The following is a 14099-nucleotide window of genomic DNA, read 5'->3' as shown; positions in this document are numbered from 1 at the left end:
GCACTTGATCTACATAATTTAAACCCGGCCGGATGACAATGTTGGAATCCTAATCGGACAAAAGAAGTCTGATTCTTGTTAAATCATGCTAATGGAGTGCTACAGATGTTTCATTTTAATTGATGGTATTTTATTGTGTAGTGTGTAGATCATTTTTGTAGCACCGCAAGATGAGGGCGGTCAGGCGAAACACGAATGTGTTCACACTTCTGAGACCTGATCGGTTCAATGGTACACGGTGAAACCATTCAGCACTGTTTTGACTCATTACATTGACTACATTAACACAAAATCCAAGATGGCAACCTCATTGAAAAAGTCCGGTGCGTTGTAATGCTGTCACCGTTAAGTATTCTGCATGTTCCGAGGGTCGAGGCGTTCGCGTAAATCCCTCCGTTTGTCGTGGACGTCGCTTACGCCGGCGCCTCGATGCTCGTTTTATATTAGCATCGCCTGATTATTTTGATATTGCCTTGTTGCGTTGCCGTTATGCGATTGTTTTCGTTCTTTTTAAGACAGTATTTGTACTAAATAATAGAGAAGTTGTTCGCCGACACTACAACGGCAACATTCCAATTTCTGGTCAACTTTTGCTGTTTTTAGCTTAGATTTACTAGGTATCTTAATGTTAGTACATTGTGCTTTACAATGGTTTCTACAAAGCCATCATTTTTACTTTATTATAAATATAATGTATGTATGTATGGTATCTCATAAACTGTTTATTGTGTATATATTATTGTACTATGCAACATTTACTCTTGACATCAAATTTTATTAAAATAAAGACATAAAACACCTCATTGTTGATTATGTATTATTTAATTAATGATTACACAAATTCCTAACAATTATCTCTTAACATCTCCATCTCCTCTGCCGTCTTATCCAAAAAGTTCTCATTCTATCGTTGCAATAGCAGTCTATTTATTGTACGATATATAAAAAAGCCTTATTTGCATTCCAAATTCAGTTTCACTGAAAAGAAAAGCGAGCAGACAGATGAACAAAATAAATGCTACTTTTCACATTAATACAAGGTTAAAGATATAATTTACAAAATTATATTGCGAATAATAAAAATCTTTAAATAGGAAAGATATCAACACTGGAAATGACGACGGACCACGGGTCGACGATGATGCAACTAGATTTTAGAGTCTCGGATGATATAACGCACAATCGATGACTTGCCGTCCGACGGTATCTCTTATCATACCAATAAATACTTTTTCATGTAAACTCTGATAAACTACATCTTCTAGCGAGCACAGTTTCCCAAACATCGATTAGGAAAACTGAAAATGTTAAAAAAAAAAAAAAAACGTGACATCAAAATCGTGGATTCCAAAATTAATATGAAATTATCAATCGCTCAATATGATACAATCTTCTTCGACGTCTGTCCGAGAATCGAACTCGGCGGAAGTTGTTCTCTTTTTCGACTCGTCCGTGCTGATTGTTTTCAAAAACTGCGTCATCAAATTGGCCTTGACGGTCTTCGGAATGTCGTGGCCAATGGGACCCGACGCGAGAATCTGAACTCTCTTCTTTTGCGGATCGGCGAGCTTGACTGTCACGGGTTTCACTCTTACGGAAGAGTCAGGAGGCGGCGCGGCCGCATTCGTAACCTTTTCAGCGGGCACCGAACTCTGAGGCAGGGACTTTCCTCGTGGACCGGAAAATAGTAAATTCACTCGTTTTTTCACCGGCGGGTCGGCGATCGAGTCAGTTTTAGCTCCCACATTGGTATCTCGACTGTTGGCAATGCTGCAGGTGTTTATTGGACTCGGCGCGATGAACTGTTTTTTTCTCTCTTCATCTGTCATCTGTTTGGTGAACTTTTTGATATTGAATGCGGACTTTTTTTTAGGGTTGGGCGGCTCCTCGGCGACATTCCCACTCTTTCTGTTGGCTCTGTCTTTGGACAGTTTCTGTCTCAAGGTGTCCGATTTCCTCTTAGGAGTCAGAGTGTAGCACCAGGCATTGGGCAATTCCAAATGGGACATGTCATACTTCTCCCTGACTTCCCTGTTGACATACCAGCAGGTCTTGGATAACATGGGGCCTTCATCGGGACAGGCCATCCAATTAGATATCTCGTTAATCTTTCTGCTGATGCTGATCTTGGAGATGTCCGAAGGTAGAGGTGAAGTTTGGCTTTCGCCGATTATTTCTTTGGTATCAGCTTTCTTCATAGTGGCAACGTGCAGTTGAAATTCGTTGGCGAGGAAACCTCTATTGTTTGTATTTCCGTGAACGAGTCTTATCAATTCAGGAACCATACCCTCAGTGATTTTTTGTTTTTTAATTGCCGATTTTTCAGTGTTTTTGGACGCGTCGTCTGTTTCCAAATCATTGCTCTCATCAGCAGCGGTGATGCAAACTTGACCTTCAGTCGTGAGCATCTTTCTGATATTGAGATAATTCCAAACGGCTTCGGCGCACAGAGGCGGTCGGTGGCCGTCGGCTGTCTGCCAGTAGATTCCGATAAGTCGAGGGTGCAGCTTCTCTGTTGTTTTCTTCATCTCGTTTTGGAACTCGTACTCCAGTACTTTGAGTTTGGCCTTCTGCGTTTCGGGAGAGAAATCATTTTGATCTTCTTCCCCCAGCGCCTCCTGCACACGATTTACAAAAAACCATCAGTCAAAGAGATTAAATTACTACATATTATACCATAGGGAGTAATATGATCATTTTGTATTACAATACAATCACTTGACAAACCGGTGATACCCGGGAGGTACAATACCCCTGAATCGGTTGGGTTCGATGAAATATTCAAGTCAGCAATGGATCGACAAAGGCTGGAAGTAATAATGACAATGCCTAATACACAATATAAGCTCTTAACTATTAATATCTATGACTCAAGCAAACTATTAATAATCACTATGTTATCTGAGTTTCAAATTCCACAAAGAAATGTAAACCTAAAATAGTGCTCTTGATGATATCACTATGTATGACGATTTCGACAGATCGATATATTCTCTAGAAAATGGCCTCTGCAATGAGCCAGAAAGGTCGAGAAAAGAAGGTAGAAGTACACAAGGATATATTATGTATTGTCAAAATGGGAAAATAAGTAAAAGTGGGGACCTCCTCGCTGAGATATCCGTGCGGCACCATGAAGTCGTTGTCCACATCGTACTCATTGTCGTTCTCCTCTTCGTCGTCGTCCGTTCCCCTGGCTACGCTTCCTCCCACACTCTCCCCCGGTTCTTCTTCTTCCCACTCCTCGTCCGAGTCACAGGAGTAATCCAATTGATTCTGAAGGATGAAAGCGATATCAACACATACTACTATATATCAGTTAAAATAAAACAAGAGTATTTAATAAATAGACTGGGTTCATACCGGGTTATCGCCCGTCACTGACTTACGAGGACATTGTCAACTGATAAAAAAAAAGATAATTTAAGCGGCAAAGTCCGATAACTATAACCGGAGGTGCAGTAGCTTGGAGAACTGTTAGCTCGCGTTGCACCGGCAATATTCACATTGCAACACCTACTGCCAATGCTGCGTCCCAAATTATAGTTTTCGGTCTCTAGATATTAATTTTATTAATGAGTTTCATTAAGAAAGTAAGTAAATTACCATATTTCTTCGTATGTTAAGCATAATATGGAGGTTCTAACAGATTTTTACCAGAAAATACTTGCCATTCACATTGAAATAAACAATTATAATACCTCAATACATAAATATGACAAACTACCATCAATAGCGTAGATCTTTTAACAGCCCTTCTCTTGGCTGTGTTAAGGGGGGACATGCTCGTCGAAGGTCAAAATTGAGTTTTTATTGTATTTTCAAACCATGATCCTGGACACTCCTTAAACGTTGTAGATAATCTATTTATATAATTTTGAAGCCTTATTATCCTTTATAGTTATTTTAAACATTTGATGACCGCATAAAGTATTTTTGTTACATAAAATAGTATTCTTTTAAACCTCTCGCTCTAATGTTTTAGAATATAGTCATATTTCGGTACATAACTGTGCAGTGGTGTTAAGATTTTTTACGTTTATTAATTTTTAAACGCATTTATGAAACCATTAGTATAATTTATTACGAGATAATTTTTGTAAAATATTCACGATAAAAAATTATATTGATAATCTCTGTGATCCCAAATTTGACAAGAATTAGGCATTTTATTATCCAAAAAATTGGCAAGATTAACACATTTGAAGATGATTTTAAAGATATTTATTATAAGCTATGTCTTTGACCATTTAAGTGTGATAAACATCTTATGAATAATGATTGCTTTATAATAATTATTGACCTAAGAATAAGGTAGTGTTTTTTTGAAATACGCCATTTCTTTTGTCATTCCCTAGTGGTTAAGCTACAACATACGGCCGTAGCCATAAATTGACAAACTATAATTAAAGTAGAGAGTAAAATGATATTAACGCGCGTGTTTGAACATGTAATGTTTAAAAAAAAAAAAAAAAATTCGGTTAGGTACATGTTCAAATACGCGCGTTAACATAATTTTACTCCCTACTTAAATTATAGTTTATCAATTTATGGCTACGGCCGTATGTTGTAGCTTAACCACTAGGGAATGACAAAAGAAATGGCGTATTTCAAAAAAACACTACCTTATTCTTAGGTCAATAATTATTATAAAGCAATCATTATTCATAAGATGTTTATCACACTTAAATGGTCAAAGACATAGCTTATAATAAGTATCTTTAGAATCATCTTCAAATGTGTTAATCTTGCCAATTTTTTGAATAATAAAATGCCTAATTCTTGTCAAATTTGGGATCACAGAGATTATCAATATAATTTTTTATCGTGAATATTTTACAAAAATTATCTCGTAATAAATTATACTAATGGTTTCATAAATGCGTTTAAAAATTAATAAACGTAAAAAATCTTAACACCACTGCACAGTTATGTACCGAAATATGACTATATTCTAAAACATTAGAGCGAGAGGTTTAAAAGAATACTATTTTATGTAACAAAAATACTTTATGCAGTCATCAAATGTTTAAAATAACTATAAAGGATAATAAGGCTTCAAAATTATATAAATAGATTATCTACAAAGTTTAAGGAGTGTCCAGGATCATGGTTTGAAAATACAATAAAAACTCAATTTTGACCTACGACGAGCACGTGGGCCGTTAACGTTTAGGTTTAGAGCAAGATAGAGAGTCTGTCAATTTTACATATTAAGAATTAAGATGCAAGATAATTAAGTCACAGCCACCGCCTTAATTTATAGTCCCTCACGAACTGTCAAATATCGAGTGGCTAGTAGTAACATTTTTGTTTTACTACATGATGCAATCATAGTGACATGACTAATACAATTGTAGGTTATGTGGATATGTTTGACGCTTCAATACAAAATTTTGGAGTTCGGGTGGATACGCCAGCACGAACGTACCCGAATTTGACTGACATATCTACCAACCTAAATTTATAGATAACTGCCTTGTGTATGGAATGCCTTCCGTGTTAATTTAGACCAATGAAAATAACAGAAACGTGCTAAAGTGCAAACGGCTATGAATAGCTGCACAAGAATTAACAGTAAAGTTAATACAGTTAAAGTGACTACACTTAACCATGGGCGGCTGGCTGCTTGGGTCAAATAGTCAATGACCTCCCAAAAATAAATATCTTGCAATCTATATACATTATACAATGTCAATTATCTCCTATATATTATTATCCTACGCCTCTTTCCGTTTTGGCGAGCGATTGTAACGTGACGCACGCTAATTTATATGTACACGTATCTCAACTCTCACAAGCGTTTCGTTCAATTCTCGGTCAATTTCATGAACGCCAAGATTCATATTTCTTAATAATATTTCTTTCTCTCTCATTTCCCATATGTAAGACGGAAAGAAAGCACAAAACACGCCTTTTTTTTCATATTGTTTTATCGCTTATCGCTTGCATACACTAAATTTTGGTCATTGCTGTAAACGAGACAGCTATACTATTTTCAATATGTAAAATGAAACAGAATGATATAAATTTTTCCTTAAATGTTTCAAGAGTTTTGTTCTGTGGTTTCAAGGTCTCATTTGTGCGGCAAACCTTTTTATTCTTATTTGTTGTCGCTTATTATTTCAAACTGACCATTGTTGTCTGAAAGTTTCATATGTTATTAATTGTAGTTCAGTTTAAATCCAACCTTTGAGTAAAACCCATCGACTGCATTTTCTGTATTAAACCATTGTATACAAGTTACCGATTAAAATGTAATCTGCTATATTAATCATAAAGTTACCTTCTAATAAGATCAGTTGAAATATAAAAAGTGTTTATATATAAATGATCCCGCCATTCCATAACACTAGGTATTATAACGGAGTTTTTATTAAATGTGTTTGATTGTTTTAATCTTATGTTCTTAAGGCGAAGTCTTCACTGAGCCTTTTTTAAAGAGGCACCTAGCGGAAAAATACGAAGCTTGCAATTTGAGACATTTTTTTGATAATTTACAATTTCAACTGTATTAATGAATAAATATGTATCTGAAAACATTAAAAATAAAAATATTTTTTATTTTAAGTCACAGACAAACTTACAATTGTAAAAAATGTAATAAAATGTGAATTTGTTCTATCGGTCCGCACCCTATTATTACATATACTTTATGGTCATATTTATTATTAAAATTTAGTTTATTAAGTTTTCTAAGCATCACCTAAGCGATTTTTGACAAATTCATAGTTTTAATATTTTTTATATCTATTTTAAAAAACATCGATTTTTATAAAAAATATAAATGTGTATAACTTGAAATCCTTTTTATTTATATCAAATAATTATTTTTATAAATATAAATAAAATATTTATATTAACACTTTACGGTCCGGTCACGCCACATTGGCGTCCTTTGCAAGCCGAACGTTACGATCCGGTGACGCCTACGTGGCGTCCTCACATAGGCATATCTTTACTGTGAAAAATAAATATGAAATTTAATATTTGGTTGCAAGATCTATCGACAGATGGTTGAATGACATGTGCAAGAAGTAAAAGCATGATGGAAAAAAAATATTTCGGGGTTTTTACAGAGATGGCGGACGTAATACCATTCAGTATTTTTTTTGTACCTATACCATTTTTTTTATTAGTTACAAGCCCATTTCTAGACGGCTGAATCACGAGACGTAAACAAAAACGGTAATAAACACTCAATGTTATATTCCAGTGTCGTCACTTCAACTTCGAAATTTAATTGTCGACCCTTTTCAGTGGTAGTCACCCATTTATGAACCTGCATTCTTTTTCTCGGCATTTCCTTCCTTCACGGCATGTTTTCCATTACATTTCCATAACTAAGTCTAAGAGGCGTGGGGCCGTTCAGACACACATCAGTAGCCAAGATTTCTAATTGGACGGAGTTAAACTATTATAACAAATGATATGAATATGTAACAGATATAAATACGATACTTAGTTATCTAATTTCGGTATGGCTACAATATTAATGCTCGATTTGATATAAATAAAAAGGATTTCAAGTTATACCTATGATGTTTTTTAAAATAAATATAAAAAATATTAAAATCATGAATTAGTCAAAAATCTCTTAGGTGATGCTTATAAAACTTAATAACTAAATTTTAATAATAAATATGACCATAAAGTATATGTAATAATAGGGTGCGGACCGATAGAACAAATTCACATTTTATTACATTTTTTACAATTGTAAGTTTGTCTTTGACTTAAAATAAAAAATATTTTTATTTTTAATGTTTCCAGATACATATTTATTCATTAATACAGTTGAAATTGTAAATTATCAAAAAAATGTCTCAAATTGCAAGCTTCGTATTTTTCCGCTAGGTGCCTTAAAAAAGGCTCAGTGAAGACTTCGCCTTAAATAGTATTAAGTACAAGAGTTATTAGGTGTATAAATAGACACACAAAGTTTGGTTTTTGACCTAATTTACAAAAAATTATAACGTGTTGGGTGCAATTTCGGTTAACGATGAGTTGACAACGTGAAAAATGGAAATTTTTAAAACCTACATATAAAAGTAACCTACATATAAAAATTTCTAGTACTTCTTCTATAATGTATAAAAAGCTAATTTGCGATACGTCTTTTAGGTATACAACGAAAAGGCAAATTAAAATAATATATTCAAAATTGACCTACCCCGTTGTCAGGCTTAAGGCCGCTATTGCACTTAACCCAATGCTTACGGGCCGCACAAAATTGTGTTTTTGCTAATTGCTTTTCAAATGCAAATTAACACGTTAATTACAAAATTAATTAAAAGGGCCCGTAAGCATTGTGTTAACTCTCGCTTTAAAAGATGCTTGTGGGGTGAAATTTTTGAACAGAATTGGAAAATTATTGTACAAAATCTAAGTATGGAATAAAAATTCCATCAATGTATTTTTTTTTAATATGAAAATTGGCGGATGGCGAGATATCTGCGAATCAGACGTACATTTCAATTCAGTCAACATTTCAGGAACGAAAGTTTTTGAAAAATTAAGTGTACTACTCTGTTAATCGGTGACAGAACCGATCACATTCATAGTGATAGTGAAATGTATAATAATTCTAATACCTTATCCAGAGCAAAAGGCCTTCTTCCGTTGATGAATGCGCTCTTTCGCCGCCAGGTGCCCCAGTAAGGCGGCCGTCTGTTTTCGGAGAAGCCGAGCAATTTGGGTTTGAGGATTTCACCGGTCGGGTTCGCTTCCAGGATTATTAGATTGCCCTCCTTCGATTCCTCTACCGGTGGCAGGTTGTCTTCTGCAAAAATTATAAGACTAGATGAAAAAGACAGTTCTGATTACAAATGAAGTGTCCCGATGGATAGATCGAATAACTAACAACCGTAGAGTTCCATATTCATTCTATAAGAATAGAAATGGTGTAGCGGAAAGAAATGTCAATGGTGAATGAAAAATTTGGGGTATAATACCAGTCTGTTAGATTGAAGAAGGCAGGGTGATCGGTCAATACCAATTCTAAAATTGCTTGAAAATAACGCACTCATAGGTAAAACGGTCAAATAGCATCGGTGACGTGATGAGGTGCAGGTAGAGACCGACCGTTGTCTATAGAGATGTAGTTACATTCAAATCAGTCTATTTCTAGAATCAGTTTATTTCTTCTTTCTGTATATCCATTTACCTTGTATTTCCGTATTTGTTAAATTGCAAAGTTGCAGGCCATCATTTGTACATATATAATATGATTATTTGTAATAGAGAATAATAAATGTGCTGCAGAGGTGGCCATGGGATTTTACAAGTTTCTTTTTAGACCAGACCAAACCAAACCAAACCAAACCTAACCTAACCTAACCTACCCCAACCTAATATTATTAAGTACCTCATATAATCTTAGTTTGTGATAATGGTGCATCAAAATGTATGAAAATTTCTAATTTTCAATTAACGATTATTGGATCGAAAAGCCGATGCACCGACAGAAAAAGGTATTTATTATAATTGTCTATATGGAATAAACTGCTTTCGTAAAAAAAAAATTTAAAAGCTCATGGCCACTGAAATGCAATTCAGCCATCGGCAGTACAAAAAATGCACAAATAAAATATGCCTTACCGACAATGAAGACATCGTTCTTGAGGTCGGCGAGAGGCCACGTTTTGTCAGATGTCTTCCCTGACCACTCCTTCATTCTCAACTGGGTCACATAGAGGTCTTCCATCTTGATCTTCTGCTCTGCGAGGTGTAAATCCAACTGATTCTTCCGTCCTTCATTGAGTGGATTACGAACGATGGGCGCCAACCGCATGTCCGATTTGATGGTGAAATTTGATAAGTAATCATTCTTGATGATTTTTTCCGACACAGGACATTCAGATGTGTTTTTTGATTCCTTGGCTACGAAAAAGTTGACAAAGGCAGCCGAAACTTTCTTTTTCTTGTTTTCCGCTTCTTCTCTTTCCAACTCTTTTTTTCGTTTTTCTTCTTCTTTCTCCATCTCTTTTTTCCGTTTTTCTTCTTCTTTCTCCATTTCTTTCTTGCGCCTCTCTTCATCTTTTGCTTCTTTTTCACGTTTCTTTTCATTTCGTTTATCTTCTTCTTGTTTTTCCTTCAGTTCTGAAAATATGCGACGTGTCAACAATTTACTGAAATGAACAGTTTTGATGCTATCTTATTAATATGTGTTAATATGCTGGACTGGTCAGAAATTGTTCCTCATCAAAAGCACCCAACTGAAGTAGGTCAATAACCATGTCCATGGACAAAAGAATGCATTACTAGACTGCTCACTGTCGCACAGAACAAAGATGCTTGCTTTTTTCAAAAGCGACCTCTCATTGTGCCCAAAGTGTTGACTTATGAACCGATTCAAGATTCAAGTGAAACATGGAGCCTGTGAGATTCAAAAATTAAGATTAGCATAATGCGGTACAGAAAGTTACATGGTAAGCATAACACAGAAATACCACGAAAGAAGCAAAGAAACCCCCCAAAAGGATAATGTGATATGATTGACGTCACCCGACTGATGAAATGGCAACAGGCCGATCGCACCACTCATCCACTGGATAAACAGTCATATCTGAGGGCCACTTAATAGCCGCAGGGTCACCATGGGACCCGCCGGATAGACTGACTGTATGGAATGAATTTAGTAGACATGTGGCAGCGAAAAGTTAAGGAAGCCGTTAACGCAAGATCAACCCTGGCCGATGATGATATAAAAGGTGCATTCCAGCAACCGTTTAGTTGAATTCGTTTGATTTGAAATACTGGAACATACCTAAATATGTATGCGATCCGTGTAGTGTTACAATTTGAAAAACTACAATATTATCGATGTACATCACAGTCAGGTAAATGTCGTCGCTCAATGCCACCTGACAATCTACATACGAAACGAATACATTATTACAGTAAAGAAACTTACTTTTCTCTTCTTCTTTTAAGCGTTCCTTCTCTTCCCTCTCCTTCCTCTTCTGCTCCTCTTTTTCCTCCCTCTCTTTCTTCTTTTGTTCCTCTTTTTCCAGTCTCTGTTTGTTTCGTTCATCTTTTTCATCCTGCTTTTTCTTTTCTCTCTCTTGCTTTTCACGTTCTCGTTCCTGTTGCTTCTTGGTCGATTCTAACCTTTTTTGTAACTGGAATGAAATAAAGTTTAAAATAAAGAAAAATATATTTTACCTAAAGATGTTATATCTTCTTTCACACGAACCAGCGGTGATATCCTTATAAAATGCTGAAAGCGACTTCAGTTTGATGCAAGTGGTACTTTTATGCGCAAAGAAATATAATAATGCTGCCCATCATTTCGGGGTTTTTTTTGTTGATAATTATCAGTGTTTTCAGTCATCTGTTATGCCATCACCTTCATACGGTTAGGCTTCATCTCTATACAGAAAGAGAAAGTCGCCTTCTATGCAAATGGAGCTTTCATATTTGTAAAAGTTTAAAAAAGGGTCACAAAGGCTGATGATTAAATTAGCCGTAAGATTTAACATTGCCGATTCATCTGTAGCATAGTGCACACTTCTTTCAATGGTTGTACTCAGATAAAAACACTGTCAATGCATTACTGTCATAAACATTTTAGATAAATAAGCATTATTACTTAGAATTTAGATGAACCATCATGAAATATTAACAAACACTTTTAATAATTTTATTATTATAATACCTATTATTATAAACAAACACACTGAAATCATTTTTAAATCGCTATATTGTTTAATATAAAAAGTTTGCATGACTAAATAGGATACCATCATAAATCGTCAGGTGTTCGAATTTAGAACTAAGCTCATTACTTACAGTATAGAAAGTATTGAATGATATGTCAAATGTGAGCATGTGGCGCCCTCACTCAGCTGACAACTTTTACTGGTCGATCTATACCTAATTTTAATTTTTTTAATTTTTTAATTTTAACCTTTTCACCGCGGAGCATTTAAGTAATTACCCCATTTAAATAACATGCTAATTATATCGAATGGCCAACTAATGAGGCCACAACAGCTGTGCCTTCCGCGGTGAAAAGGTACTAAATTGATAATAACTGTTTACACGTAAAGGTGCTGACAGTGTCGCCAATCTCACTCTGCAAGAGTAAGCAGTAAGTAAGAGTAACATTTCTTTGTTATTGCAAATGTTATTGCAGATTGCGCATGCATGGATTAAAAAAGATCACAAACTTCTGAATTTTCACAAGACAATTGGACTGTGCGATATTTAGTGGCGAACCTGCCGGAAAAAAAACATACTGCACCGCATACTCATTTTGAGATTAACCAATGCGAATGTCTGAAGAAATTAGTTAGATTAGTTAAATTTCACAAGGCGGAGTAAAGTCATTCGTGGTTGTGACTGGTCCTCCGCCGTCTTTAGCTGTCAGTCGCCATTTTGGAATTCAGCTATCTTTTTGTCATCGAACTATAGTACGCGGTCCAAGAAATGATAGTATTTCGGCAAAAATTATAGGACGTATTGAATAATATGTAAGTTATTTGTTTGTCACATAAACATAACGGAGAATTCGAGAAATTCCGATACCCTACTTTATTTAAACACCTATTACGACCGAAAAATGCTAACCGGCGAATTCTATTCATTCCATTTTTCAAAATTGTGGTATATTTGACGTAAGTACTATACTTTTTAATATTACGCGGACCAAAATGTACTATAATTATAGTTCGGTTGGCAAACACTGCGCTCACCGACAGATGGAGCGACGGCGGAGAACCAGTAAAAAGAACCAAATAATTATACCTGTTTCGGAGTTAATTTCTTATGGTCAAAAGAAACATTCGGAGAACTATCAACCGTCGTATCAGAGCAAGCATTTTCTTCCGAATTCTCACTCTTGGATTCCGCCGGCTTCTTACTGGTCTTGGGCGTCGTGAACTCTTCCTTGTTCTGTACATTTCTCATCGGTGAACCGACACATTCAACCGGTTTATCGGACTGAGATGAATCTTTTACCGTATCCGAGACTCGAGTTTGTTCGGATTCGGGGGACGCACTTTCGCTAACCGTGTCTTCTGACGCTGGATCGTTAACCGAGGACACCGGAGCACTCTCCCCGTTCACAGGGTCACTAGGTTGACTCGTTTCATCAACCATCACGACATCGTCTTTAATTAAGTTTATAACATCTTCAGATTCAGTCGTCACACCTTTGACGATGGCCGTCTCGGCTGCCGCACTCCTCGTCGCAGTCGTTTTCTTAACACTGTTTTTTGACTTAGATTTACTGAGTGGACTTTTTTGAGAAACTTTACTTTTCTTTTTGGCCAACGTTTCTATTGTATTAGTTCTTTTCCTTAATTTTCGTTGCAGGGCTGCGCCCACAAAGATCACTAAAGGATTAGGGAGTCCGGATTCTAGGGTATCGTCCGCGGGACTTTCTTCAGGGGCGGACGGTTTCTCTTCGTCGTCACTCACGATAACCGATTCGATGACAGTTTTCGCGGACAGTTCATTCTCCTTGTGTGAAAGTTTTCCAATTTTAACCGGGACGTCATCGTTTTGTACAGATAATTTTCGCTTCTTCGGAGGCGGAGACTCCGTCTTCGCAGAATCAGCCCCGATAACTTGAAACGGTAATCGGGCTTGTTTCATTTTCTTCACATTTGGAGAGGCGGTCCCACTTTCAGCTGACATATCGACAACTTTCATTTTCTTAAAACAACAAAGATTATACTTTTCCACGATGAAATAAATGATTCATATATTAATTGACACTTTTCACATCATACTTGTAAATTGTTTACTCAAAAGATCTTTCTAATATGCATTTCTTTAAACTTATAAATAAATTCGTAAATGTACCAGATGACGGATAACCTAATAAAACAAAACAATGAAATCTAAATGCGCGGGAGTCTGTCCATGTTCGTAAAACTTTTATCAATGCTGCCAATATACGTTATAGATTATAATATATTTTTTGTCAAGCAACAAGAGCGTCGAGTAGCACTGACATTAGCGCCCCGTCAACAACTTTATCATCAGAATTTATTTAATTAAATATGTACCAGTTATGACAACTTTATTACCTACGAATCTCAATTTATTATTCATATCTCGTTTTGTGGCTTAATTTCACCCAACTTACGGTG

At 35.8% G+C, this 14099-nt stretch overlaps 1 protein-coding gene across 1 annotated transcript; it reads right to left on the bottom strand.

The window, feature by feature from the left end:
* Nucleotides 1-695: 695 nt before the first annotated feature.
* Nucleotides 696-13892, bottom strand: LOC147072998 (uncharacterized). Its single transcript, XM_085946205.1, has 6 exons — nucleotides 12748-13892; nucleotides 10913-11120; nucleotides 9598-10098; nucleotides 8592-8779; nucleotides 3103-3273; nucleotides 696-2618 (listed from the first exon to the last, which is right to left on the bottom strand). Exons 1-6 carry the CDS (start codon nucleotides 13654-13656, stop codon nucleotides 1368-1370), a joined length of 3228 nt encoding a protein of 1075 aa, XP_085802331.1. The 5' UTR covers nucleotides 13657-13892; the 3' UTR covers nucleotides 696-1367.
* Between the last annotated feature and the right edge of the window lie 207 nt (nucleotides 13893-14099).

The sequence above is a fragment of the Rhyacophila brunnea genome, unplaced genomic scaffold, assembly GCF_057557595.1.
Source record: "Rhyacophila brunnea isolate RB1 unplaced genomic scaffold, BYU_Rbru_1.0 scaffold_19, whole genome shotgun sequence".
Taxonomy (NCBI): Eukaryota; Metazoa; Arthropoda; class Insecta; order Trichoptera; family Rhyacophilidae; genus Rhyacophila; species Rhyacophila brunnea.
The sequence above is the reverse complement of the archived record's forward strand: the minus strand, read 5'-3'. Positions and strand labels throughout refer to the sequence as shown.